Here is a 27,028-nt window from a genome sequence, read left to right as displayed (position 1 = left end):
CAATGCCCTAAGTAAAACTCAGTAAGCATTGAGGCTGTCACCAGATGTCTGAAGGCAGACTCATGAAAAAGCAATTAAGGGTAGGTCTGAGATTTGAAAAAAAAAAAAAAAAACACAACAAGATTGATATATTTGCTAAAAAAAATTGGTGAAGGAGATGAGGATTAATTGTCATAGTTCACTATACATTCATTTGGCCACTTACACACCATCTGGGCATAAGCTTATGTCCTGGGGAAGCTCCAGCATGGAGTTGCAGAAGGTCTGAGTGTCTGAGATAATTTTCTGTGGTTAGGTCCATCTATTTTCCAGTGGGGCTATTGTTCAATTTACTGTGCCCATATACATATTTTTCTGGAAAGCTTTGGCCTTCCTGGTATCTTTCCATCAAAGCTTCTTTTGTTTTATGAATGTTTATCAGCTTCACTTCCTCACATTTCTTTACCTCTTTAACCCGTTTTGTACAAGTTTTCATTTCCACTGCTCTCATCAAGGTCACCAAATTCCTCCGTCTTGCCAAATCCAAGGGTTGGTTTCTTCTTCCTCTGACTTGACTGACTTGACGTAAATGATCCTTCTAAACACTTTCTTCACTTGGCTTCAGAAGGGCCTCTTGCTCTTGGTTTTCTTCCTACCTCACTGGCTACCTTTTCTAAGTCCCCACTCTTTCCCCTCCTCTAAATACTGGAGTGCACTTGATCTCCATGTTGGGACCTCATCTCTACCTCCATTCGTACTCAGGTAGCCTCATCCAGCTTCATGGCTTTAAACACCATCTCTGTGCTGATGAGTTCAAAGTCAGCACTTCCATCCCAGGCCTCTTTGCCCGGCTCCAGACTTGTTTCTTTCTTTTTTAAAAATTTTTTAGCCTCACTGCACAGTATGTGGGATCTTAGTTCCCTGACCAGGGATTGAACCTGCGGCCCCTGCATTGGAAACGCAGAGTCTTAACCACTGGACCCAAGCCTGGGAAGTCCCCCCACTTGTTTCCAGCAGCTTAGTAGACACCACTGCTTCAATGTCTAATAACTGTCTCAAAGTTAACAAGTTCTTAAGTATGATCCTCCCTCAGAATTTTGTATCAATTATCCTGCTTCTCAGGCTAAAATACAGGGCTCCGTCCTTGATTTGTCTCTCTTATTCCCTACATCCAATCCATCAGCAAGTCTCAGTAACCAGGCTTTCAAAATATATACGGAAGCTGAGCGCTTATTGCCATCTCACAGCGATCACCCTGCCTGGTCCATCGCCTGCTCTCTGGACCATGCAGTGGCTTCCTAACCAGTCTCCTTGCTTTCTTCTTGCCCTCCTAGAATCTGTTCTTTACACAGTCCTAAAATGCTTTTTAACAAGCACATCAGAGATCATCATTCCTTCTTAAAACCACCAGTAGATTCCCAGTTACACTTGCAGTGAAACACAATGCCTAGCTCTGGCCTGTGAAACTCACCCTGAGTCGGCCCCTGCTTACTCCTCTTCCCTTCCATCGTTCTGCTCCAGCCATGCTGCCCTTCTCACTGTGCCTTGAACACCCCAAGTTTTTCATGCCTCTGGGCCGTTATACTTTGTTTGACTCTTTCTCGTTATTTTTACCTTCAGAGAGGGTTTCTGGGATCATTCTCTCTAAAACAACTGTCCACGACCCCATCACAGGCATTATCTGTCTCCTGACTCTACTTCATTTCTTCTAACCATGACTTTTATCATTGTTATTTGCCTATCTGTTTATCAGTATATTTGTTTCTTATTTATTGTCAGGCTCTCCCACTCGAATAGAAGGTTCCTGATGGCAGCAGATTTAGCTGTGCTATTTACCATGGTATCTTTGTAAGGGTCGTGGGAGGTGCTCAAAAATGCTCATTCACTCAAAAAACGAATGAATCTTCCTCCTCTCCCCAACCCCAAATAAGCAGCCTTCTTTGTATCTTTTCTTCAAATTTCTCATTTTCACAAAGCACTCCTTTAATCCACTCATGCCTTGTGTATCCCTTTGTATTACTTTACATAGCTTTAAAGCAGAAGCAGGTGAGAAAAGACAGAAGCTGACAAAAGTTAAAAGGAAATGTTGGAAGATAAGGAAAGAAGCAGGTTAATAAATGAGAAGAAAAGGGAAAGAAAGGACTTTATTTAATTCTACTGAATAATTGCTTCAGTTGCCAACGGCTGCCATCTTAGCTGCAGTCTTACAGGAAAGAAAAAAAAGCAATATTCACATAGCCTTATCCCTTTATTTTTGCATTTTTGTAATATAAGTGCATGTTTTACATTTTGGTGAGTAGAATGAACATTTTATCTTGGAATGGAACTGAGAGCAAAGAGGGAAATTGAAAGGTGATTGTTAACATAACACTTCTCTTTATTCTATATCTCCTCTTGCTACCTGCTGTTTTAACTTGCACTGTGAATTAGCCTATAGAAATTACTCTACAAACTCAATAGGGTACTTTTTCCATATGGAAAGGACATATTCCATGAATAGGTACTAAAGAAAGCATTTGCTTTCCTGAATTAGTCATGTAGGCAGTCTGCTTTGTATCTCCAGAGTTATCATTGTTTCACTTTCAAAAATGATGCTGATGGTATCAACTACAATCTTTACACTTGGCCAGCAATACTTCCCACACCTGACACCTCAAATTTATCCCTTAACTGGTACCTCTCTTTATAAGAATGTGGACTGTGTCATGTTATAGCTTTGCCTATTTGGATTCTAGAAGTGGGTAGAAATAAGTAAATTAGTGTTCAAACAAACAAGCAAAACTCACAAAAACCACCAAGTAATTATAGCAGTATGTCAGAATTGCCTGCCCATTTATTGCAGATATACAGACATATGAAAGCATGTTGACTGAGTTTGGATCTATAAGTGAAATCTAGATCATGATAAACGAATGTATTTGTGGAAATCCAAATGCACTCAGGACCTTAGTCAAAGCCATCTATAGAAGATGATCATTATTGACTTTAGATGTGAACATTCATTATTCTTAACTGAATGACAGCCAGCTCACACTCAGTGTTTTGTTATGACGTATTCCCGTATACACACTAATAATGATTAGGAATGCTTATTCCTACAATTCACATCATTTTTAAGAACTCAGGGGACAGTGGCTTGTTCAAAGCCAGCTCATGGTGGTAGAACAAGAGCTGGAGTCTGCATCCAGTGCATTATTCTTCAGTCCATCCTATTCAAGGTCTTAGGGTCTTTTAAATTCTGTGCTGGTTTATTTATGATGTGTCTTTTTTCCCATCAATGCTGTGACAAAAATATAAACTTAATTTTAGTTTATTTACTCAGCCTATTTTATTTAAAATAGGAACTGTGAAATAAAATCATTCTAAAAGCAGTTGTGTTTTTAGGTTTTTAAAATAATTAATTAATTAATTAATTAAACATCATTATTGAAGTATAATTGCTTTACAATGGTGTGTTAGTTTCTGCTGTATAACAAAGTGAATCAGCTATACATATACATATATCCGCATATCGCCCGCCTCCCTCCCATGCTCCCTATCCCACCCCTCTAGGTAGTCACAAAGCACCGAGCTGATCTCCCTGTGCTATGCAGCTGCTTCCCACTAGCTATGTCTTTACAACTGGTGGTATATATATGTCCATGTCACTCTCTCACTTCGTCCCAGCTTACCTTTCCCCCTCCCCGTGTCCTCAAGTCCATTCTCTACATCTGCATCTTTATTCCTGTCCTGCCCCTAGGTTCTTCAGAACCATTTTTTTTTCTTAGATTCCATATATATGTGTTAGCATACGGTATTTGTTTTTCTCTTTCTGACTTACTTCACTCTGTATGACAGACTCTAGGTCCATCCACCTCACTATAAATAACTCAATTTCGTTTCTTTTTATGGCTGAGTAATATTTCATTGTATATAAGTGCCACATCTTCTTTATCCATTCATCTGTCAATGGACACTTATGTTGCTTCCATGTCCTGGCTATTGTAAATAGAGCTGCAGTGAACATTGTGGTACATGTCTCTTTTTGAATCATGGTTTTCTCAGGGTATATGCCCAGTAGTGGGATTGCCGGGTCGTATGGTAGTTCTATTTTTAGTTTTTTAAGGAACCTCCATACTGTTCTCTATAGTGGCTGTATCAATTTACATTCCCACCAACAGTGCAAGAGTGTTCCCTTTTCTCCACACCCTCTCCAGCATTTATTGTTTGTAGAGTTTTTGATGGTGGCCATTCTTGTGCTTTTAGTTTTATCTGAAAAGTAAATTGAGAGTATTACATTTTGTTTTCCAACTCTAGGTGAAGATGCTGCCTACTCCTTCTAAATTCCATTACATTTTCAATCTGCGAGATCTTTCCAGAATTTGGCAAGGAATGTTAACCATAAAAGCCGAGGAGTGTGGTTCAATTCCTGTTCTCCTGTCACTTTTCAAACACGAGTGCAACAGAGTAATTGCAGACAGGTGTATATCACAGTGCTTGAGTTTAAATGTACTATATAAGTAGTTTATACTACTAGAATAATTCCTGCATTATCTGCTCAAATAAGTAGAATAAAGGAGTATTATCTTAAATTGCTCTGGGGCTTGTGAAGCATGGATGTCATTTCCCACCTGCTGGTGGGAAAACGCTCTGCCAATTTCCTTGAGTGTTATTTCAACAGGACATTTAAAAAAATAACCACATTATCAGAACGTTGATAACATTCAGAGGAAAATTTTGTTAGGTATAATTTCTAAAAAGTTTGAGGTCTGTGTAGTGAGAGCTCTGCTGCATGGTGACATCTGGTACATAAGCTTAGTCATCTTTCTGAGCCTCTGTTCCCTCCTCTATAAAATACGATGGCAATGCTGGTCTTACAAAGCTGTAAAGGGCCTACCACAGTGTCCCACGTAGGTGGTATCTGTCAGATGTTAGTCCCACTCCTTCCTCCCTTACCCCCTCTGAAGTCATATGTCTGAAAAGGACCTTCATATACTGTGTGCCCACAAACCTAGAAAGAGGATCCTCACCCACTACTGACTGTCAACTCCATGCTTCTATTGCAAGTTTTAGGGACCCTGAACCTCACCCATGGGACTCATCTATACTGTTAAAGAAAAAAGTTATTTGTGACACTTGTTGAAACAATAAGACTCTCATACTTTATTCAAGACTATCATGAGAGGTATAGGGCCTATGCAGTGAGGTTTTGCAGTAGGGGTGAGAAATTGGGCTCAACTCCAAATACAACAAGGAAAAAGTGGGAATTTATAACTGAGGAACAGGATGGAGGAGTTTGGTGGATGCGAAAGTACTAAGCGGAAATAAGGCAGGTCTGGGAGGATTCTGGCTAAATGGATTTAGCAGGATTCTTGCTAAAATTAGATGGTGCAAAGAAGGACATGGAAGTCCAAAATTGGGGCTTAATAGGGAAGAGGATTCAGAAGAGCCTAAGTTTGGCCAAGGAGAGACTCTTTGTCAGTATTTTCTATAAGTGATACTATCAATATTATAGCTCTCTTGGTTGGGGTTACATCTGCCTCTGGTCAGAAGGCAGAACATATTGTTTCCCTGTTCTGAGGTAATGGAGATACAGGATGGGGGCTGAGAGGAGGTGGAGAGGGGTTGAAACCACGTTCAGTTAGAAAAGATGGCTTCCTATTTTGCATTTTTACTCCTGTATTTTTGTTTCAGATTTATAACTCCTGATGATGAGCAGTGGTTTAATGCACATCTTATTCGTGCAGTTGAAGAAAATGTTAGCCCAGATGTGGGATCATATATTCTTCCTGAACCATACTTCGTAGATTTTCTCTGTGAGATGCCTGAACCAACTGGAGATGAACCTGAAGACACTGTGTTTGAAGTGCCCAAAATCTATGAATTGGTATTTATTTTCAGCTTTTTGGATCACTTACCTAACCAGATATTTGCCATAACTTGTACGATAGTTATATGTTATGATTCGTGTCATCATACACCAAGTAAAATATTAATTTCAATGAAATTTAGCAGCAATCCCATTAAAGTCAGATATAAGACAAGTACACGTACAATTATCACAGTTATTTAATATTGGTTTGAAAGTTCTAGGCAGTGCAACAAAAATGACAAAAAAGAAAATAGATGTAATTATCAGATAGGAAAAAACAAAAATATCCTTATTTGCAGATGATATGATTATCTCTTAATTTAATCCAAGAGAATTTAAAATCTGTTTCAACTACTAAGAGTTCAGTTAGATGACCAAGTATGATATAAATATGAAACTGCGTAACTATCGTCTATATCAGAGGTTGGCAAATCACAGCCAGTGGTCCGAATCCAGCCTACCGCTGGTTTTTTGTTAGATTCATGAGCTAAGAAGGGTTTTTATATTTTTTAATGGGTAGAAAGAATCAGAAGAATAATAATATTGTGTGACATGAAAATTATATGGAATTCAGATTTCATTGTTCAGAGTTAAAGTTGTATTGGAACACAACATGTTTTCTATGACTGCTTTTGCACTACAGTGGTGGAGTTGAATGACCACATGGGCCACAAAGCCTAAAATATTTACTGTCTTGCCCTTTACAGAAGAAGGCTGCCATCTCTTGCCAAACAATCTCAAGACAGGAGATGCAACATAAAAGTATTTCATTCAACAGCAACAAATATGTAAAATATCTAGGAATAAACGCGATAAAACTTTACTTGGTTAAATGGCAACACATTGTTTTCCCTAAATTAACGTATAGGTTTCATGAAGCTTGAAACAAGACTCCAAAGAGATTTTTTAAAGAGGGTTACATAACACAGTAGTTCTGAAGTGCATGTAGGTCAAAGAATTAGATGGAGAGAAGCAATTTACAAAACAAATACGTGAATATTGACTTCAGAATAATTTGACTACATAAACAATGTAAAAGTTCTGTCCATTTTTAAAGCTCCATAAGCAATATTAAGAAGCAAATAAAAACTGAGAAATATATTTGTTATTTTACAACCTTAATTACCACAGATAGGAGTTAGTGCTAGGGTTCTTTTTTAACTTTTTAAATTAGTTAATTTATTTATAACATTTTTATTGGAGTATAATTGCTTTACAATGTTGCATTAGTTTCTGCCGTAAAATAAGGTGAATCAGCTATATGTATACGTATATCCCTATATCCCTCCCTCTTGTGCCTCCTTCCCACCCTCCCTATTCCACCCCTCCAGGTAGTCACAAAGCACCAGCTGATCTCCCTGTGCTATGCAGCTGCTTCCCACTAGCTATCTATTTTACATTTGGTAGTGTGTATATGTCAATGCTACTCTCTCACTTTGTCTCAGCTTACACATCCCCCTCCCCGTGTCCTCAGGTCCATTCTCTACATCTGCATCTTTATTCCTGTCCTGCCCCTAGGTTCATCAGAACCACTTTTTTTTTTTTTTAGATTCCATATATATGTGTTAGCATACTACTGTTTTTCTCTTTCTGGTTTACTTCACTCTGTATGACAGACTCTAGGTCCATCCACCTCACTACAAATAACTCAGTTTCATTTCTTTTTATGGCTGAGTAATATTCCATTGTATATAAGTGCCACATCTTCTTTATCCATTCATCTGTCGATGGACACTTAGGTTGCTTTCATGTCCTGGCTATTGTAAACAGTGCTGCAATGAACATTGTGGTACATGACTCTTTTTGAATTATGGTTTTCTCAGGATATATGCCCAGTAGTGGGATTGCTGGGTCGTATGGTAGTTCTATTTTTAGTTTTTTAAGGAACTTCCATACTGTTCTCCATAGTGGCTGTATCAATTTACATTCCCACCAACAGTGCAAGAGGGTTCCCTTTTCTCCACACCCTCTCAAGCATTTATTGTTTGTAGATTTTTTGATGATGGCCATTCTGACTGGTGTGAGTTTTGATTTGCATTTCTCTAATGATTAGTGATGTTTTGATTTGCATTTCTCTAATGATTAGTGATGTTGAGCATCCTTTCATGTGTTTGTTGGCAATCTGTATATATTCTTCGGAGAAATGTCTATTTAAGTCTTCTGCCCATTTTTGGATTGAGTTGTTTGTTTTTTTGATATTGAGCTACATGAGCTGCTTGTATATTTTGTAGATTAATCCTTTGTCAGTTGCTTCATTTGCAAATATTTTCTCCCATTCTGAGGGTTGTCTTTTCGTCTTGTTTATAGTTTCCTTTGCTGTGCAAAAGAGTTTCATTAGGTCCCATTTGTTTATTTTTGTTTTTATTTCCATTTCTCTAGGAGGTGGGTCAAAAAGAATCTTGCTGTGATTTATGTCATAGAGTGTTCTGCCTATGTTTTCCTCTAAGAGTTTTATAGTATCTGGCCTTACATTTAGGTCTTTAACCCATTTTGAGTTTATTTTTGTGTATGGTGGTAGGAAGTGTTCTAATTTCATTCTTTTACAAGTAGCTGTCCAGTTTTCCCAAGTGCTGGGGTTATTGACGGAAGAGGTCAGGAATGACTTCATACTGGAAATCAACCAGTTAGGTTTCAGACCTCTGAAAATGGAAATAACTAAAAGTCGACTAATCCATGACAAATGTTTGGAAATCTGTTAGGTTTAAAAAAAATTTTTTTAGAATTACTTTTGAATGTCTTTAGAATTGCTGCTTTCCTAAATTTTGCATCTTAAATATTATTTTTTTCTCTCTCCCCTCCACCCATAGGTACCATCCTTTGAATTTCTGTCTGAAAAACTCCAGTTTTACCAGAGACAGTTCAATGATCTCATTAGAGGAACATCTCTTGATCTGGTGTTTTTTAAAGATGCAATGACTCATCTTGTTAAGGTTCAAAGTATTGACTGTTTACTGATATAAATAGATCATATAAAAGCTTCGTAAATTTCACAGATAAACTTTTTCAGAGAATAAATATATAGTATTGGGTAGTGTATAGAAGAGAGTCTATAGGTTGAGTCAGTTCACTGTCTCACAAAACAAAGGCTTAATCAGAAACCGCTTATTTGAATCCGCCTTCATGGAAGCAAATGTTTTTCAAGGGCAAACTGATGGGTTTTGTGTTCAGAGCTTTTGACTCGCTGAGTCAAAGAGTTTTACTTTCCTAGACAGTAACTTGGAGAACCCTATGAAAAAAATATTCCCTCCTCAAATTACATTTTGATGTGATGGGAATCCTGTTCCCCATGGAGGAAGAGTTGATGCTTAAAAAAATGTCAGTTTCATGATTGGCTTACAGATTATGGGCAAACTGATGGGGAAAGGGGAAAGGTGGGTGTATAGGACTGATAAAAAATAGAAACCAACTAGAGGCAGCACCAGAAAAGGAGCATGGCTTGATCCAAGTCTGAAGGGCTGCAGAAAGGAGTTGTTTATTTGTATAATTTGTAGATCAAAAAAGGAGTTTCTCCAACAAAGTAGGATAGGGAGGTTTCATGAAGAGGAGGCAGTTAACTCTGTGTTTATTACAGAATCATCTTCTACAAAACCAGTGAATTTCCAGGTGCTCTAGGATTGTTTCACATTCATCTATTCAGCAAGTATTATCGAGTACCCACTGTGGCTAGATCTTGGGGGCCTGGAACCCTGTTCTGGGTGCAAAACCACATAAGTGATTAACATATTGAAAATATAATAGAATTGATACATATCAAGGTGTCTGCCATCTGTAAAACTTGAATTAAAAAAAATTCTGTGTACTAGTGATAATGAATTTAGTGATCTGTCTAGACTTTCTTCCTAATCAGTGACATTAATGTAAAAGACAGCTTTTTAGCAGTGTCTCCAATTGGGCTGCATAAGATTCGAGCCACAATTTGAGCCTTATCCTCCCTGAAGGTATCAACCATAGAAAAGCAACATAAGGCTAAAGGCTGTTTCCCTAAGTTTTTTTTCTGCAAATGTCTTCCTACCCCATTTTAAGTAGAATTTTGGTACTTTAAAAATTTTTTCATTGGCAGAGATATGATAGAGGTAGTATTTGTTGTAGAGCTAGGTGTCTACGTAAGTCAGTGTGTTAGACTGATGATAATAAGCAAACAATTCTAAACTTCTTTCTACAGATTGGGAAGAGCAGTTCCATTATCCATTGAGTCTGAAAATAATAAAATTACACACACACACACACACACACACACACACACACACGGAAAATAGTTTTGAAATTGGAGATGGGAAGGCCAATTTGTTCTCTTTTTCATGATGTAAATATAGCTGGGCAAGGAAAGAACTGGAATTGAATAAGTCAATATGAAACCTTTTGCATTAAAGGAAAAAGTCTAATGTAGTCTAGAAGCATGTGGTCAAACCTTGGACCCATTTAGTGCAAGCAAATGTAAACAGTTGAATTCTATTTTCAAACATATACTATTTTGTTTCAAAACAGATTTCACGAATAATCCGAACATCATGTGGAAATGCATTGCTGGTGGGTGTTGGTGGTTCGGGAAAACAAAGTCTTTCAAGATTGGCTTCTTTTATAGCTGGGTATCAAATATTCCAGATAACATTAACCAGGTAAGATAAAATGAAACGCCGGTATGTTTTCTTCTATGGTTAATTTCACTGGAGTAAAATGTTTACTTAAAAATTTACAACAATTCGGTTGTATTTCTTTTTCAAGTAAACTTTGTATTTGAGTGTAACATACATAAAGAAATGTAGACAAATCATGGGTGTCAAAAAGTAAGTACACCTATGTAGTTAGCTCACAGATAAAGAAATAAAACATCACTAGCACCCGGAAGTACCCCTCAGGGTCCCGTCCCAGTCACTACCCTCCGAATGGGAACAATATTCTGATTTCTAAGCCCATTGATCGATTTTGCCCATTTTTTAGCTTTATATCAGTCAAATCATATGGGATTTACTCTTTTGTGTCCAGTTTCTGTTGCTTGCACTGTTTGTGAGATTCCTCCATAATGCTACATGTAGCAGTAGTTTGTTCATTTTTATTGCTGTGGAACCTTCCATTTTACCACAATTTGTTTATCCGGTATACTGCTGATAAACATTTGTGGGGTTTTCTTTTTGCACATATAGCTGTTATGAATATTTTTGTACATATCTGAGGATACTCCTAGAGATAGAAGTCCTGGGTATAATGATGCAAGGGGGAGTGAGTGAGGAGACAAGACAGAGGAGGAAACCTGGAGTGGTTTCCAGAAACCCAGGAAGTAGAGAATTAGCCTGAAACTGTGGATTAAATTAAAGCATGAAAAGTGGTGACTAATGTTTCAAAACTTTCAGTGCATTGGATGGGGGCAGAAGCCACGTTGCATGAAGGAGGTGAAGAAGCAGAGATAATAAGTTTAGAAATTCCTCAAGAAGCTTAGCTATGAAAGAAAGAAGCGAGAGAGGTCAGGACCTAGAGAGGGGTGTGCTGTGACTGTGTCTGTATATTGCAAAAGCAATACCTAACAGTCAGTTTAATTTTTAAAAATGAGCAAAATGGCTTTGTGACTTAACTGACTGGTCAGTGAGAGGGTAACCCTAACAGCACCAGGCCACACCACCTCTGAGGAAGGATGTGGGCTGTGTTGCTCTCATAGGTGCAGCTACTTCTCAGCAAATTAACTTACCAGTTTCCCTTTTTAATGAATTCTCCCCCTTGGGAATTATCTGACAGGACGTACGGTCTCTTTTTGATGACATTCCTTTTGCCGAGGTCTACAAGGTTTTTAACTAAAGTGCCACCCAGAAGGACTTCTAAGGCACTCCTAGTTTAAAACTAGGCTATTTATTCATTTAAATGTACGTATGCTACATCATCTCTAATGCCCACAAAAACCTTTACAAATAGGTAATTATCTTCATTTTGCAGATGAGGAAACAAGTTGACAAACGTGAAGGAACTTTTCTAAAGCTGCAGAGCAGGGATTTGAACCCTGGTCTTTCTGGTTTCAATGCCTGTAATCTTTCCACTAGACCCTATGGCTTACACAAAACTCCCTATTACCTACACTGTGAAGCCTCCTTCAAATAAGGGTGTCTTTATAATCCCTTTCATCGATCTACCCACACGGCTTTATATGCAACACTTAAGAAAATGTCTGCTTTATTTTTACACATCACGTGGCTTCTGGTAGCACATTCCTTTTGCAGGAAACAGAGTAAACAAAAAAACCCCAAAAGACCAAGATCTTCTCTTTTCATAATCCATAACCACATAATTGTAACACTTCTATTATTTATATCACATTGCATAATGCATCTTTTTCTGAAGGCTTTCTCTGAATCTAGCCATTTAGTAAGACAGGCAAATGACCACTTTATGTAATTCATCATTAATTTTATTTGTAATTTATCTTGTTTTCTCACCAATCTAAGCTCACCCAAATTTCAGATTAGTTTTAAATATTATACATATATTCACTTGGGCAAAAAAATCTGTTACTGAGGACTGTCCGACTGTAGAGAATAAAAGTTCATTTCCCTGTTCCCAGTTATTGTTCCTGAGCCACTTCTGGTAAATTCCCCATTTCTCACTTCTCAAACTAAATAAAACCTATTTATGTAGAGTGGTAACATATAGCTATTTAGCTCTGTGTTTTCTAGCAGGCACTGTTACTTAGTATCTATTGAGCAGGTGCAGATTATGCTCTAATTATCATGGATTATATTGTGTTTTGAAATAAATTATGATTTTATATATATATATATTTTTTAATTTAAAACCTCCTGCCACTTCTCTTTTTAGGTCTTATAATGTGAGTAACCTAACAGACGATTTAAAAGCTTTGTACAAAGTTGCTGGTGCTGATGGCAAAGGCATCACTTTTATCTTTACTGACAATGAAATAAAAGATGAGGCATTTCTAGAATATCTCAACAACCTGCTATCTTCAGGGGAGGTATGTCTCAAAAGCAGAGAAAGAGCTTGTATTTTAAAAATGTAAATCCGAATAGAAAAAGCAGCAGCCCTTCAGAAGTGAGGCCATTTAGCACACATTTTTCATTTTAGAAATGATTAATGTATAAGGTTCAATAGATTTTTTGAAGTTTCTCTGAAATTAATGCTGTTCATCTCCAGATATTTTATATGCCTTCTTCCATCTTAAATATGGTTCTTTATTTGTCTCTTCAGTCTTCAGTTGGATCCTATAATTTATTTTAGGAGAAGCAAAGTTTATCTATCTATCTATCTATCTAATAATCAGGAGTATAGAATGGTTGAAAGAGTTCCACTCACTGCAAGTAAGTAGATGTTTTTGTCACCACTGCTGACACCACTTATATCAGCACTTCTGTGACCACCCACATGCTGGTGCTTCATTAGTAGTTTGCACAGGACTCAGCGTAGTTGGACTTATGGCTAACATTTATTACAGCCACACAGTAAGGATTCACAGCTGGATCAGTAAAGAAAAAGACACATTGGGGGAGTCTGGGGAAATCCATGTGCATACTTACTATGTTCTCACTAAAGGGTCCATACGGAATGTGTTTTCTGTCCACATGAAGTGAAGTGCAGAAACACATGTGCTGTTTCTGTTTCGGGAAGCCCATATGAGACTCTGAATTCAAGGTCTTCTTGGGAGCTGGTTGTGTAAGTCATTCTCTGCCTGGCCACTACTGCCAAAATTCCAGACTCCCAGAAGGAAAGTAGATGTTCACCATCTATCCCAATGTTTGTATAAATAGTCTAGGCACAGTGGAACAACCTTATCAATTAGTAATGGAGGAGACATTCCAAAAGCCCAGCTCCCAGATGCCAGGCAAGGGCCAGCCCTGCAAGCACACCCTTCTCAAGATCAGACCTGCCGTGTGAACTTTTCCTTTCACAGTGGTGTGTATTGATGCTTACTGGTGCACGATCTAGTTAACTACTTTGGAACCAGAGTTGAGACTGACTGTGAGTCAGAACAGAGGGCATCGCTGGACATTTAAAGAGATGATTGGAATGGTAGAGGAGATGGCTTTTTGGTAATAGCTATTTGAGCCAAAGGAAACATAATTTGCTCCTGACTGAGCTAATGAATAAAAAGTTGCACTCTTGTAATCTCTGGCAAACTAGGGATTTGATTGTGGAGATGCAGGAAAAAATATGAAAAGAGATGACATGTGAGGGGAGGGGAGGGGAAGGGCCAGACTTCGGCAGTGCATTGGCTGTTGGGAACTCTTAAAACACTGAACACTCTCTTGTCTATTCCTCAAAGATCTCCAGTTTGTTTGCACGGGATGAGATGGATGAAATCACCCAAGGGCTGATATCAGTGATGAAAAGGGAGCTACCTCGCCATCCTCCCACCTTTGATAATCTGTATGAATACTTCATTTCAAGATCAAGGAAGAACTTGCACGTTGTTCTCTGCTTTTCTCCAGTGAGTTTTTATTTTATTGATTTCTGTGTAGGAGGAGTTACTTCTTTGAATGTACTCGGTTCTTGGAATGTACTTCTGCTGATGAGATGATTTGTCAGAAATGAACACTTGTTACATTGAATTAAAATCAACTCTTTACTAACACCAATCTTCACTGACCAAAATCTCATGACAAAGTGTGAAAATTTAAAATATTCATCTTATCAGTGATTATTGCCTAGCCTACAACTTTCATTACCTAGAGACAGAGATTATTTGATTTGTAAGAGGTTTGGTGATGTAGTCTTGTTCAGCTCTACCCCCAGTAAAGACATACCATCTAGAATGTCCCTGACGTACGATTGAATGTCTCTGTCTCATTGTGCTGTCCAGTATAGTAACCATTAGCCATGTGTATCCATTTAAATTGTGCTCAGTTAAAATAAAGTAAAAATAAAAATCCAATTTCTCAATCCCACTAGCTGCATTTCAAGTGCTCAATAGCTACCTGTGGCTAGTGGCTACCATAATGGAAAGCACACATACAGAACATTTCCATCATCACAGAAAGTTCTATTGGGCAGCTCTGCTCTTGGGGGGAAGGGGAGGTATCTCACTAACTTATAGGGCAACTTGCTTAATTTTTAGATAGTCTGATAGCCAGAAAGGTCTTCTTTACAAACAGTGGAATTTTGTCTTTGTTTTTTCCCCTGTGATTCTTTTTTTTTCCCATTTATTTATTTATTTTTGGCTGCATTGGGTCTTCATTGCTACTGTGCCTGGGCTTTCTCTAGTTGTGGCGAGCGGGGGCTACTCTTCGTTGCGGTGCGCAGGCTTCTCATTGCGGTGGCTTCTCTTGTTGTGGAGTGTGGGCTCTAGGCGCCCGGGCTTCGGTAGTTGTGGCACGTGGGCTCAGTTTTTGTGGCTCGCGGGCTCTAGAGTGCAGGCTCAGTAGTTGTGGCGCATGGGCTTAGTTGCTCCATGGCATGTGGATCTTCCCGGACCAGGGCTCGAACCCCTGTCCCCTGCATTGGCAGGCGGATTCTTAACCAGGGAAGTCCCTTCCCTGTGATTCTATTTGTCCTGTAAAATCAACCTGATCCCTCTCCCACATACAGCTCTTCAGATATTTGGAGAAAGTTTTTGCAGACTCCCTAAGTCGTTCCCTTTTTAGACCAAACACCTCCCGTTTCTTCTGCTGCTCTCACGTGCCCTAGTGTCCAGGCCTTTCACGGTCCTGGTCATCTCGCTCTAGAAGAGGTCTGGTTTGTCAGTTTCCTCTTAAAAGGTAGCTCCTAGAATTGAACAGATGTAGTCTTAGGATGGGGAGAGTGTGGAAATATTACTTCCTTTCATCTGGACACTTCATTTACATATTAATGCAGCCCAAGAAGGTTCCTGAAAAAAAATTTGTGGTGTCATATGCTATTGGCTCAGAATATATAAACGTCCCTCTGGCTGACTTATAATCCTTTCGTGTTTCTAATGCTTTTTTACTTTTCTGTCGATAGGTTGGTGAGAAGTTCCGTGCCCGCTCTTTGAAATTTCCTGGCTTGATATCAGGCTGCACCATGGACTGGTTTAGTCGCTGGCCGAAGGAGGCTCTGGTTGCGGTGGCCTCCTATTTCATTTCAGGCTATAGTATCGTCTGCTCTAGTGACACCAAAAGACAAGTTGTAGAAACAATGGGCCTCTTTCACGACATGGTTTCAGAGAGCTGTGAAAGTTACTTCCAAAGGTAAGTGACATTACATAAGCATGATAACTACAGAAACACCAAGTTCACTCCAAAGAGGAATTAAATGTAACGTCCAGTAAGAGACTCGTCATAGTGATTGAGCACAAAATCCCAGCTAAATCCCACTTAGATATTTTTCCTTGCTTTGATGTTCTAGTGATTATGTATAGAAACGATGATAAGTAAGCAAGATTTAAAAATTAACTAGTATCCATACTTAAGTATCTCTTTCCCTCCAGACCTCAAAGTAACAGATGCTTAATAAATCATTTTATTTCATTTGCTTAATTTAATTATTTTTGGAAATGACTTAAAATAATTCATTATAAACTGTTTAAAATTAGTTTCTTATTCAAGTGCATTATTTATTTTGATTAAAGAAGTCCACTCTTTTAACGTTTCATTATTGCCTTATGCTAAGGGAACATTTAGGTTTTGTATTTGCATCATTTAATCTTACCCATGTTTTCATGCCAAATAATTATGAAGCTAAATTTTAATTGACTGCAGAACAGTCCAGTCCCTAAAAGCAGAAATGGTGTTCATGATGTGAAAGCTGGTGTTGGCAGTTCAAGAATATAGCATTTTTTCCCAAAGTGTGATAGTCACTGTGTACTATTGCTCTGAATAAAGATGGGCCACCCTGGGTCTCTAGAACTAAGGCTTCTTCCTTAGGGTTAATGCACAGGCTTTAGGGAGTGCAGAACCTCTCAGAAAGACTAGGCCTATTTTTCTGCATAGAGAGTCTGGGTAACACTTTAATTGATTTTCCAGGGGGGTGGGGGTTCCTATCTCACAAGTTTGTTTATCCTGTATCGTTTTCTTTATTTAAATCCATACTTGGACCATCCTCTTAAATAATTCTAGATCATCTCCCAGATTCTCTTGGTAAATCCGTGTGTATTAATCCTCTCCATTGGGAAGATTTTCTTTCTACTTAACTTGAACTCCACCCCTACTACCATCAACTGTGGAGCTACAAAAACCTACATCTTTATTTTTTTTAATTTCAGTGTATTTTCCAAAGTTTTCATATCCTCTTAGGTTGTAGAAGTTTATTCTGAAAGCAATATTTATATAATGCTTTAAAAATAGTCATATGTATGCCAAAGTCCTTAAAAATTTTTTTAATGTTAAAAATCTTCAGAACTCCAAAAGTGAAATTTTAATATAGAATAAATTTAATTTAATATAAAAATATAATTTTATAGTATGCGAAGATCTCTTCTTTGACTTGAGTTTCTCCTGTATAAAATTATTCCTTTTATTTATTTCTATTGTTAAATGTAATTATTATACTAAAGCCCATAGTGAGTTGAATGTTTGAATCGAGTGTGCCTGAGTTCAAGGACTATCCAGCGATTTAGGGGAGAGATTGGTTTTCACCTTTGTAAGCCTGGGTTTCTAGCAGAGAAGAGGTGTGTAGCAAATACCAGGTGAATGAAAACGGATCTCAGCACACGTTCATTTCAACCACTTATCCCTACTATTTGTACAGAATTTTAAAGTTTACAAAGTGTGTTTATGTTTACATAATATGTTTTATTTTTGGATTTTCACAAAATTCTGGGAGGTGTAGGGCAGTGATTCTTTTCTGAGTTTTCCAGATGAGGAAACAGAAGCCCAAAATGGGCATAGGGTCAAGTCAAAACATCAATTAGAGATTTAGTGTTCTTTCCGCCTCACCTCTAGGTTTCCATTCACAATTCCTGCCCCCTTGCTAGTGAGTCACTCTCCAGAATTACACTGATTTCACAGTGAGAAGAGCGTCTCTGTTGACATTTTAGGAGAGTATGTCAGAATGATAGATGTGAAGATCTTTTTTCTTTTCTGCTTTCAGTTACCGCCGAAGAGCACACGTGACTCCCAAGTCTTACCTCTCATTTATAAATGGTTATAAAAACATTTATGCTGAAAAGGTGAAATATATTAATGAACAAGCTGAACGTATGAATATTGGTAAGTGGAACAGAATCTTATCTTTTAGGGCTTGTCTGATAGGGATGCCACTATTTTGTTTGGTGGATATTGTTGTATTTGAAAACAAAATATTGATTTTCTTGTTAGTAATAGATTATTTTGAGGGATACACTTATGGGTCTTTTGACCTGTCAAGAAACTCTGGGCAGAAAAAAATCTAAACAGAGGTGGGCTGTTTTTTTTGTTTTGTTTTGTTTTTTTTAATGGATGTTAACTAAATTTATTGAGGTGATCATTTTGCAATACATACATATATCAAATTATTATGATGTCCACCTTAAACTAATATAATGTTACATGATAGTTAAAAAAAAGAATCTATATTCAGCCATAAAAAAGAACGAAATAATGCCTTTTGCAGCAACATGGATGGACCTAGAGACTATTATACAAAGTGAAGCAAGTCAGACAGAGAAAGAAAAATATCATATAATATCACTTACATGTGGAATCTAAAAAATGATACAAATGAACCTATTTACAAAACAGAAACTGACTCACAGATTTAGAAAACAAACCTACCGTCACCAAAGGGGAAAGAGATGGAGGGGAGGGATAAATTAGGGGGTTGGGATTAACATGTACACACTACTAGATATAAAATAATCAACAAGGACCTACTGTATGTAGCACAGGGAACTCTACTCAGTACTCTGTAATAATCTTTATGGGAAAAGAATCTGCAAAAGAAGAGGTATATGTATATGTATAACTAAATCACTTTGCTGTACTACTGCAACTAGCACAACACTGTAAATCAACTATACTCCAATATAAAATAAAAATTAAAAAAAAAAGAATCTGTTCTGTTCGTATATACCATGTATGTGACCACTGTGTGCACACAAATGACACTGACTGTAAAGTAGTAAAACTAATTTCACCAGCTATAAGGGAAGACAGTTCTCTATATTATAGTTAACACATTTTATTTATAGCTGCTGTGATAGAGGTGGGCTGTTTTTCTTCCAGAACCATTTTATTCAACTCCTTCAACTTTGGGTCCACCCTGTTGGTCAGCGAGTCACCACAGTCGCTGAGCTGCTGCTTGCAGATGGGGAAAAGCCAGCCCTTGGGAACACCACAATTTCAGTTTTTGGTTTCATTACAATTTCCCTCAATTTGTATAAACTTTGCCATGTTAATGCTTCTCAAATTTCTAACAAAGAAAAAGACAAAACAGAAACAAAAATGAACAAATAAAAACAAAAAGAGAGTTTACGTGAGCAATGATTTTATGAGTGTCTAGTGTATGTAGCATAAGCAGGAAAAGTGTAAATGGGGACCGATTTTATGTCCAGAAAGCATTTGGCCCAAATAATCCAAAACACCTTAGTGCTGTCTTTTCACGTCTACACAGAACGTGGTCACAAAGCATAAAGGTCTGTGAAGTTATGGTGACGATAAGAACCCTATGAGAGGAACTTTCTTCTGTTGTCTTTCTAATGGCTCACCTTCTTGAAGCTTGTCTATGTGATGCTCTAGACTCAAGGGTGTGCTGAAGCTACTTGCACTGGCTCATGAGAACTGATGGCTAAATTAGGAATTTCATGATCTGGTTGCTAACACAGCCTTTATTAAAAATTAATTAACTTACAATTAAATTAATTATGTTAAAAGTGAGGGCAATAAATACTCAAAACTCATTACTTCTTAGCTATTTTTACTTTAATTTACTCTTATTAATGTTCTTGAGGAACATTATCATTTCTGTTCTATCTGTGTGGTAGAAATATTATATAATGGTGTGTTACTGAGAACCTCTTGGTAGCTTGAAATCAGACATGGTGGGAGTATTTACACCACAGAAACTGGAAACCATACAAATGAGTGCCCTCACCCCAGACCCTGATGCTAAATGCTTACCAACACCACTCCATCTAGAGCCCAGTCGGAATGTGAGAAATTTAGTTAACCAGTTATTTTTCACTAGAGCACTGAGATTCTCAGAGCCAGTTGCAGAAGTTTTAGCGGTTATTTTCATTTTTATAGCAGAGAACCACACAAAAAAATTAATATATTATCTGTCTCATTTGCCATGTCAGCTGCAATATGATTCAAAGGCAAAAAAAGTGATAGTTACAAAGCCAAGGAAAGCATAAGTTTGTCAAAGAAGTTCCCTGGCTACATTCAGCTTACTCATTATAGCAATGTGACTTTCCCTTAAATGTAACTAGATGATATTCTTCAGTCAGAGCTATTTTCTTCATTTCCTGATGAAACTCTCAGAAAATTGGTCAGTATTGTTGCTCCTAAAATATGTATATTTTTAAAGCATTTTGTCCATAATTATTTTGTGTTTGTTATAGTACAAATTATGGTGCCTTATAAGTAGTAAATACTGAATAAATGTTTGATGAGGGGATAGTCATATACTCAGTGTGTATGTGTGTATTTGTAAAGGTCTTGATAAGCTGATGGAGGCAAGTGAATCTGTTGCAAAACTCTCTCAAGATCTTGCAGTCAAGGAGAAGGAGTTGGCAGTGGCATCTGTAAAAGCAGATGAAGTGAGTTGGCATTTATTTTATCACTACTGTGAGGAATATTTTTCCATATTAAAAAAAAGCATTGTTTAAAAACGTTATTAAAAAGTAAACAAGGTATAAGCCTACAGACTGTTTCTGGTAAGGTAATGTTTACAAAGACCATTAGATATTTTTGTTTAACTTATACCAAGACATACCTAAACTATTATATCCTCTACTTGGTCTAAGACTATTTTTTTCTTCCCTGGTTCTGTCTGTCTCTCTTGTTTTCTGTCATCTGTTTAGGAAATTTCTGCTTGACTGCAAGTTATATTTGGTCTTCTCTTTAAGTTCCCTGCATGCTCTAGGTTTCTGGGATAACCCAAGTCCCATCTGAAGTTTGTGTCGAGGAAGGAAAAGGATAAAAAGAAGAGTTGGTTGAGTTTGTTTGTTTTTTTAAAGATACTCTTTCCAAGTTGATAGGGATATATGTGTGCTGCTCCTTTATCTACAACTCCTCCCCCCAGTCTCAGACCGCTTTCAGCTTCCACTCACTGACAGTCAGTTAAGAATGGATACTTAAGTCTTGACCCTTAGCCAGTTACTGAAATGAGAGAGATAGCATAGGAGAGACATTTAGGATATGACACATGTAGGCACTTAGCACCCTGACGTGTGGTAGGCACTCAATAAATATTAGCTATTTTTTTTGTTATTACATGAGGCTTAATATGACTTCTGACTTTATTCTCTTGCACTGACGTTAAATAGTTTTAAATTTCTAGAAATTACATAGAATAGAAATATCATTTTTCTGAAAGCTTAAAGTATTTATTTATATAGTTCATGCCTCAGAGAAGCTTAGGAAATAGAAGACTGCAAGACTGCTCAAAGGAGTTACTTTAATACACCTTAAAATATAGACAACTTAGATGGGGAATAAATTTGCTCTTACTCTTGTTTTACATTATATTGAATAAATATTCTCTCACTGCTCAAATATGTTAATTGTGCTGGAAAGGTTTCTATTTACCCTCATATGTTTCCTCAATTTAACAGGTATTAGCAGAAGTCACAGTAAGTGCTCAGGCTTCAGCCAAAGTAAAAAATGAAGTGCAGGAAGTAAAAGACAAAGCCCAAAAAATAGTGGATGAAATTGATAGTGAAAAAGTAGTAGCTGAGACCAAGCTCGAGGCGGCTAGACCTGCACTGGAAGAAGCAGAAGCAGCCCTGAATGTGAGCAGTGCGTTGTTATCTCTCGCAACACAAGTCCTAGCAGGCACCATGTTTTGTTACGTGAAATTAACTGTGGAATTTTTGTAATCAGGAAACTGAATTGAATTCTTATGTGATTTATAATTTCTGAGTGTTGAAACAAATGTGTCTGTTGATTACATTTCCTAAGTTCTACCTTTTTTAAGTCTTTACTTCCCATAACTTATTTTCATTCTCAAATCAGCTTTCCATGAGAACTGAGGAATAATGCTAGTGATTATTGGCTTAAACTGTAGCCTAAGGGATTCAGATTCTTTAGAGAGCCTTCTCAGTTACTTCAGCATCCCAACTAGCCTATGTCTTGCGGCCTTTAACCTTTTAAAAAATCCCCTTGTGGTTCCCATTGTTCTTAGGATTAAAGTCCCGAGCTAGGTATCCACAGCTGTGAGGCAAGAAGATCTCCATTTGCCTCTCATGACCACATGATAGATGATCTGGAGTAAAATTTACTTAACTCTCTTGGGTCTCAGTCAGGATTCTAATTCTTCATTGATCCTTGAAGGATCAATGTAAACATAAAAAGTAATGAATAGTTTGCTGGGCACATAGGAAGTACTCAATAAATATTAGTGCTACTGCTGTGATAACCTGGCTCCTGTCTACCCCTTCAATTTTATCTCTTGTCATTTTGTCCCTGCACACAGTATGATCCAGCCATACAGAAACAGCTACAGGCTTCTGCAGTAATCATGGTCTGTTACCTTTAAATGGGTCTCTCCCTCTGCCAGGAATGCTTTCTATTTTTCCTAACTTTCACTAACTAGTAAGAGTCAGTCTTCAAGACCAAGCTCAGATCTCACCCCTTCCAGAAAGTTTTCAATTCTTCTGGACCTCCTTTGTTTTCCTGTAACTCCTATACTTCTAACATGGCAAATAATCATAGTTTAGGGTAATTGTGTTTTCTCTCTCTTTTCCTTGGAGGATTCTGAGGACAGGGCTGTTTTTGGTTTGCTTTTGTTTTATATGGGAGAATGCTTGTAGTTGTTAAATACATGAATAGTTGTTAATACATGTAGTTTTTAAATAAATGAATAGATTTAGGATCATCATTTAATAAAATCATGACAATGACCAGGACACATTCTCCACCCTAACTCCTTTTGTGGGTCCTATGATAACACACAAGAGACTGATCACTGGACCAAACAAGTCTTAGGAGTTTTTTAGTGATCATATGATGTCCCAGTCCTTCTTGACTTGAATGTCAAGTAATATCTTATTTCAAACCCGGCTCACAGATAGAAACTTCCAAAAATATTTTTATGAGCCATATGTTACAATAACTTTTCTTGTCTCCTTCGAATTCCTCTCCCTTCCATGGACAGTGCAGCCCTCAAAATGAAAACTGAAGGTGAGGTTTCTGATATTCAGGACCTTGCCCCTCTTTTAATATCCATATAATATAGATTCTGTGCTTTGAAGATGCAAATTATCTAAATGTTACACATGAATGATGGTTGTTGCTAACAGAGGTCTGGGGTGGTGGGCAATGAATGGTAGTGATATACTAAAGCAATTCATTGTGGGCTACAGGGGAAAAAAAATGAAAACAGAGAAACAGAAAGCCCAATTTAAACAATGAAAGAGCCATTATCTTGGAATGCAAACCCTTGAGGAGATAATGTCAGGGATTGGGGAGAAAATATGTTTTAAAGTTTTCTACTTTAATTATTTAAAAGTATGAGATTTCCACATGACTAGGAATACTGCTTAACAAAAAATATTCTGATCCCTAACCCTAAATACAGACTATCAAGCCAAATGATATTGCCACAGTCAGGAAACTTGCAAAGCCCCCTCATCTTATCATGAGAATCATGGACTGTGTTCTGTTACTATTTCAAAAGAAAATTGACCCTGTCACCATGGATCCAGAAAAACCTTGCTGCAAGCCATCATGGGGAGAGTCATTAAAAGTAAGTAAAATCTATCTCTGTAAGTCCGGTGAGGTGCACCAGGTGTCCACATCCCAGGATACTCCATATAGACCAGACACACTGGCAGACAGTAATCAGTCATTGTGTACTGAAGAGTTTTTCTTAAACTGCATCTCCAAAACTGTAAGTGGGGAAAGATTTTAAAGCTGAATGCCCTCTTTTTATAAAATCTGTCCAGAACCTGTAGGTAGTATTGGCACAGTCTTGATGTCATCCCAACCCAGTCTCCAAAGGGGGCTTTGTGTGGTTGGGGGCATTTAGATGCACTCACTAGATGGGAAACTTACATTGTTTTTCTTCTTTACTCTTCACTATAGAAACGGGAAGACAACCTGCAATTTATAGCTTTAGGTTGACTACTCCCATAGTCTTGATTTGTATGTCTAGAGCAAATCAATTATTACTTCTTTGAAAAAAATTCAACTTAGAAGTACATGCTAACTCAGGAAGAAAGTACACATTTTCTTCCAGAGCTTACAGGCTGTAATACTATTTTTCAGTTGATGAGTGCGACGGGATTCCTGTGGAGCCTTCAGCAGTTCCCCAAGGACACAATAAACGAAGAGACTGTTGAGTTACTCCAGCCATATTTTAACATGGATGATTACACTTTTGAAAGTGCCAAAAAAGTCTGTGGGAATGTGGCCGGTCTGCTGTCTTGGACCCTTGCTATGGCAACATTTTATGGTGTCAACAGAGAAGTGTTGCCTCTGAAGGTAAAAGTTTCCCTTCCTCTCCCAGTAAATCAGTTCTTAATAAAATCATTCATTGTTATTGCTGCCATTAAAAGACAAAGCGTAATGTAGTCTAATAAAGGTAGGTTTCTCCGTTACCAAATTTTTCTTTTTCACTGTATGTCCTCTCACAAGTTCTCATTCTTTTTATATCTGTTACATGTTTCTTGGCCTTGCAGACAAGAAACCAAAATCAACTTGTTAACTTAAACTAGAAGTGAACTTATTGGGTATAATAATTGAGCTATCATGAAAGAAAACTGGCTTTAAAGTTCGGAGATTAGGTTTGGAGACTGAATTTGATTACGATATTCCAAACAAATTTTATGAAAATTAAGATCAACACCTAGAAATGTTTTAAGTTTCAAAGACAGGAAGAGAACCTTATAGGCATCTAAGAAACAAAGTTTAAAAGGTTGCTTACAAAAGAGGAGAGATCAGGATGTGCACAGACTTGCCACAACCCTAAATACTAGAAAATAATGGAAAACATATGCAGAGTACTGAGGAGGAAATTACTGGGGTCCAAGAATTCAGTCACTGGCCAAGCTGCCCTTAATGGGAACAAAAGACAAAAAGACATTCTTAAGGATGCGATTTAAGTGTTGAGGGATAAACACACACTCTGTCTCTTTCACACACACACACACACACACACACAAACACACACCCCATCTATACTGGGCCAGATTGTCCTTTATGTCTGAGAGAACAGAAATACATTCTCAGGAGTGCAAAGGATTCATAAAATATATCACCCAGACACATACTACCCCCAATCCCCGCCCCCCAGCCTGTCCCATAAAGCTAAAAGTGTTGAAAGTGGCTGCTCTTTCCACTTTGTTGAAAGTGGCATGGAAAGTGGTGAGCGGGTGGGTGGCAGAGGGTTACTGTTTTCTAATAAGCCTTATAGAAATGGCTGCTTCTTTAAATTCTGCACATAGGTAGCTTTGAGAAAATTTAAAGTTTTAACAAAGGGAAATGATGAGCAAATATAGCAAACACACCCAAACAAAAAGATACCAAGAGAGAAATGTTACTATAAATGTAGAATTCAAGAAAAAAATAAGCACTTAGAAGAACAGTTATTTTTATTGATAAAAATTATGATCCACAGTGAGACTTAATTGTAATAATGCTTTATGCGATAAATAAAATAGCATCAAGTTACGTAAGGCAAAATCCATTAATAGTTTAAGTGGAGTTTTTTAACAAAAAAGACAATCCTGTAATTTGATATTGTGGCATATACTAGCAATCCACAACAGGTCTGGTAGGCAGAGGGCCAGCTTTAGAAGGGACCGTGCTTGGCTTACTGCTCTGCTATCACCCTCTTAATTTTTAAACAAGGGGTTCTGCATTTTCATTTTGCACTTTTATGTAGCCAGTCCTGAGTAGGCATAAATTAATAATTATATAGAGATTTTGCACTATATTATTTTTAAAGTTGAATAGCTACATTGAACTTTCTTCATATGAACAAAGAATATCAAATTATTTCCAGTGTCCAAGAAACATTTACAAAAATTGATGATATTCAATTGTAGAAGAAGACTTTGATTCAATTCCCAAAAGCAAAAATTTCTGAGACCTCATTCTCTGACTATAACAATAAAAATAAAATGCTTATTTTTTTTAAAAAAGCTAGTCACTTCTATTTAGAAAATGATGACAAAAAGCTAGTTACCAAAGCTTTTGTGATGCGGCCGAAATGCTACCTTCTCAGCCTTTAAGTGAATCAAAGAAACTAAACACTCCAGTATATATATACTCATTTATAAGCATACACACACACACAGACAATTTAGGGAAAGTAGAAAGAGCTAATAAAAATAACATTAAAAATTAGAAAAAAGTAGTAAAATTAAAGAATTGGTGCTTTGCAAAAAATATATATATATGAGATATGTAATGAATATGAAAGATAAATCCATATAATTACAGATTATAGATTTAAATAATTAAAAAGCAGAATCTAAAGTTACTTGTAAATATGTTAGAAAATCTAAATGAACTTAAAATTTCCTGAGAAAAATAGCTACTTTCAAAAAAACAAATATTGAGAAAGAAAATAAGAAAGTTACAAAGGAACTTCAACCCCAGAAGGCTCTAGGGCTATATTACTTTACTGATTAATTACTTTAAATTTATAAGAAACATAAGTATCATGCAATAGGACTTAGAGAAAGAGGAAAAACTACTATTATAGTAATTTCACTTCAAAAAATCTTTACCAAGAAAACAATCCTAAATGTTTACATACCCAGTAGTATTCATCACAGCATTATTTATAATAGTTAAAAATGGGCAGAAGACTTCCCAGGTGGCACAGTGGTTAAGAATCCATCTGCCAATGAAAGGGACCTGGGTTCGAGCCCTGGTCCGGGAAGATCCCACATACCGTGGAGCAACTAAGCCCATGTGCCACAACTACTGAGCCTGCGTACTGCAACTACTGAAGCCCACATGCCTAGAGCCTGTGCTCTGCAACAAGAGAAGCCACCACAGTGAGAAGTCCATGCACCACAACGAGGAGTAGCCCCCGCTCGCTGCAACTAGAGAAAGCCTGCATGCGGCAACGAAGACCCAACGCAACCAAAAATAAATTAAAAATAATAATAACATAAAAATGGGGAGTAGGGGAGAAAGATATGTCTAAAAGTAAGGC

At 37.4% G+C, this 27,028-nt stretch overlaps 1 protein-coding gene across 1 annotated transcript in view; it reads left to right on the top strand.

The window, feature by feature from the left end:
- DNAH8 (dynein axonemal heavy chain 8) overlaps positions 1-27,028 on the top strand; it is a 328,229-nt gene that overhangs the window by 184,481 nt on the left and 116,720 nt on the right. The window contains exons 59-70 of the mRNA XM_060021883.1: positions 4,276-4,439; positions 5,653-5,845; positions 8,638-8,760; positions 10,316-10,446; positions 12,629-12,782; positions 14,088-14,252; positions 15,743-15,969; positions 17,810-17,928; positions 20,353-20,456; positions 21,474-21,650; positions 23,438-23,605; positions 24,127-24,342. Coding sequence (XP_059877866.1) covers positions 4,276-4,439; positions 5,653-5,845; positions 8,638-8,760; positions 10,316-10,446; positions 12,629-12,782; positions 14,088-14,252; positions 15,743-15,969; positions 17,810-17,928; positions 20,353-20,456; positions 21,474-21,650; positions 23,438-23,605; positions 24,127-24,342 — 1,941 coding nt within the window. The remainder of the gene's footprint in view (positions 1-4,275; positions 4,440-5,652; positions 5,846-8,637; positions 8,761-10,315; positions 10,447-12,628; positions 12,783-14,087; positions 14,253-15,742; positions 15,970-17,809; positions 17,929-20,352; positions 20,457-21,473; positions 21,651-23,437; positions 23,606-24,126; positions 24,343-27,028) is intronic.

Source organism: Delphinus delphis, chromosome 10, assembly GCF_949987515.2.
Source record: "Delphinus delphis chromosome 10, mDelDel1.2, whole genome shotgun sequence".
Taxonomy (NCBI): domain Eukaryota; kingdom Metazoa; phylum Chordata; class Mammalia; order Artiodactyla; family Delphinidae; genus Delphinus; species Delphinus delphis.
The sequence above is the reverse complement of the archived record's forward strand: the minus strand, read 5'-3'. Positions and strand labels throughout refer to the sequence as shown.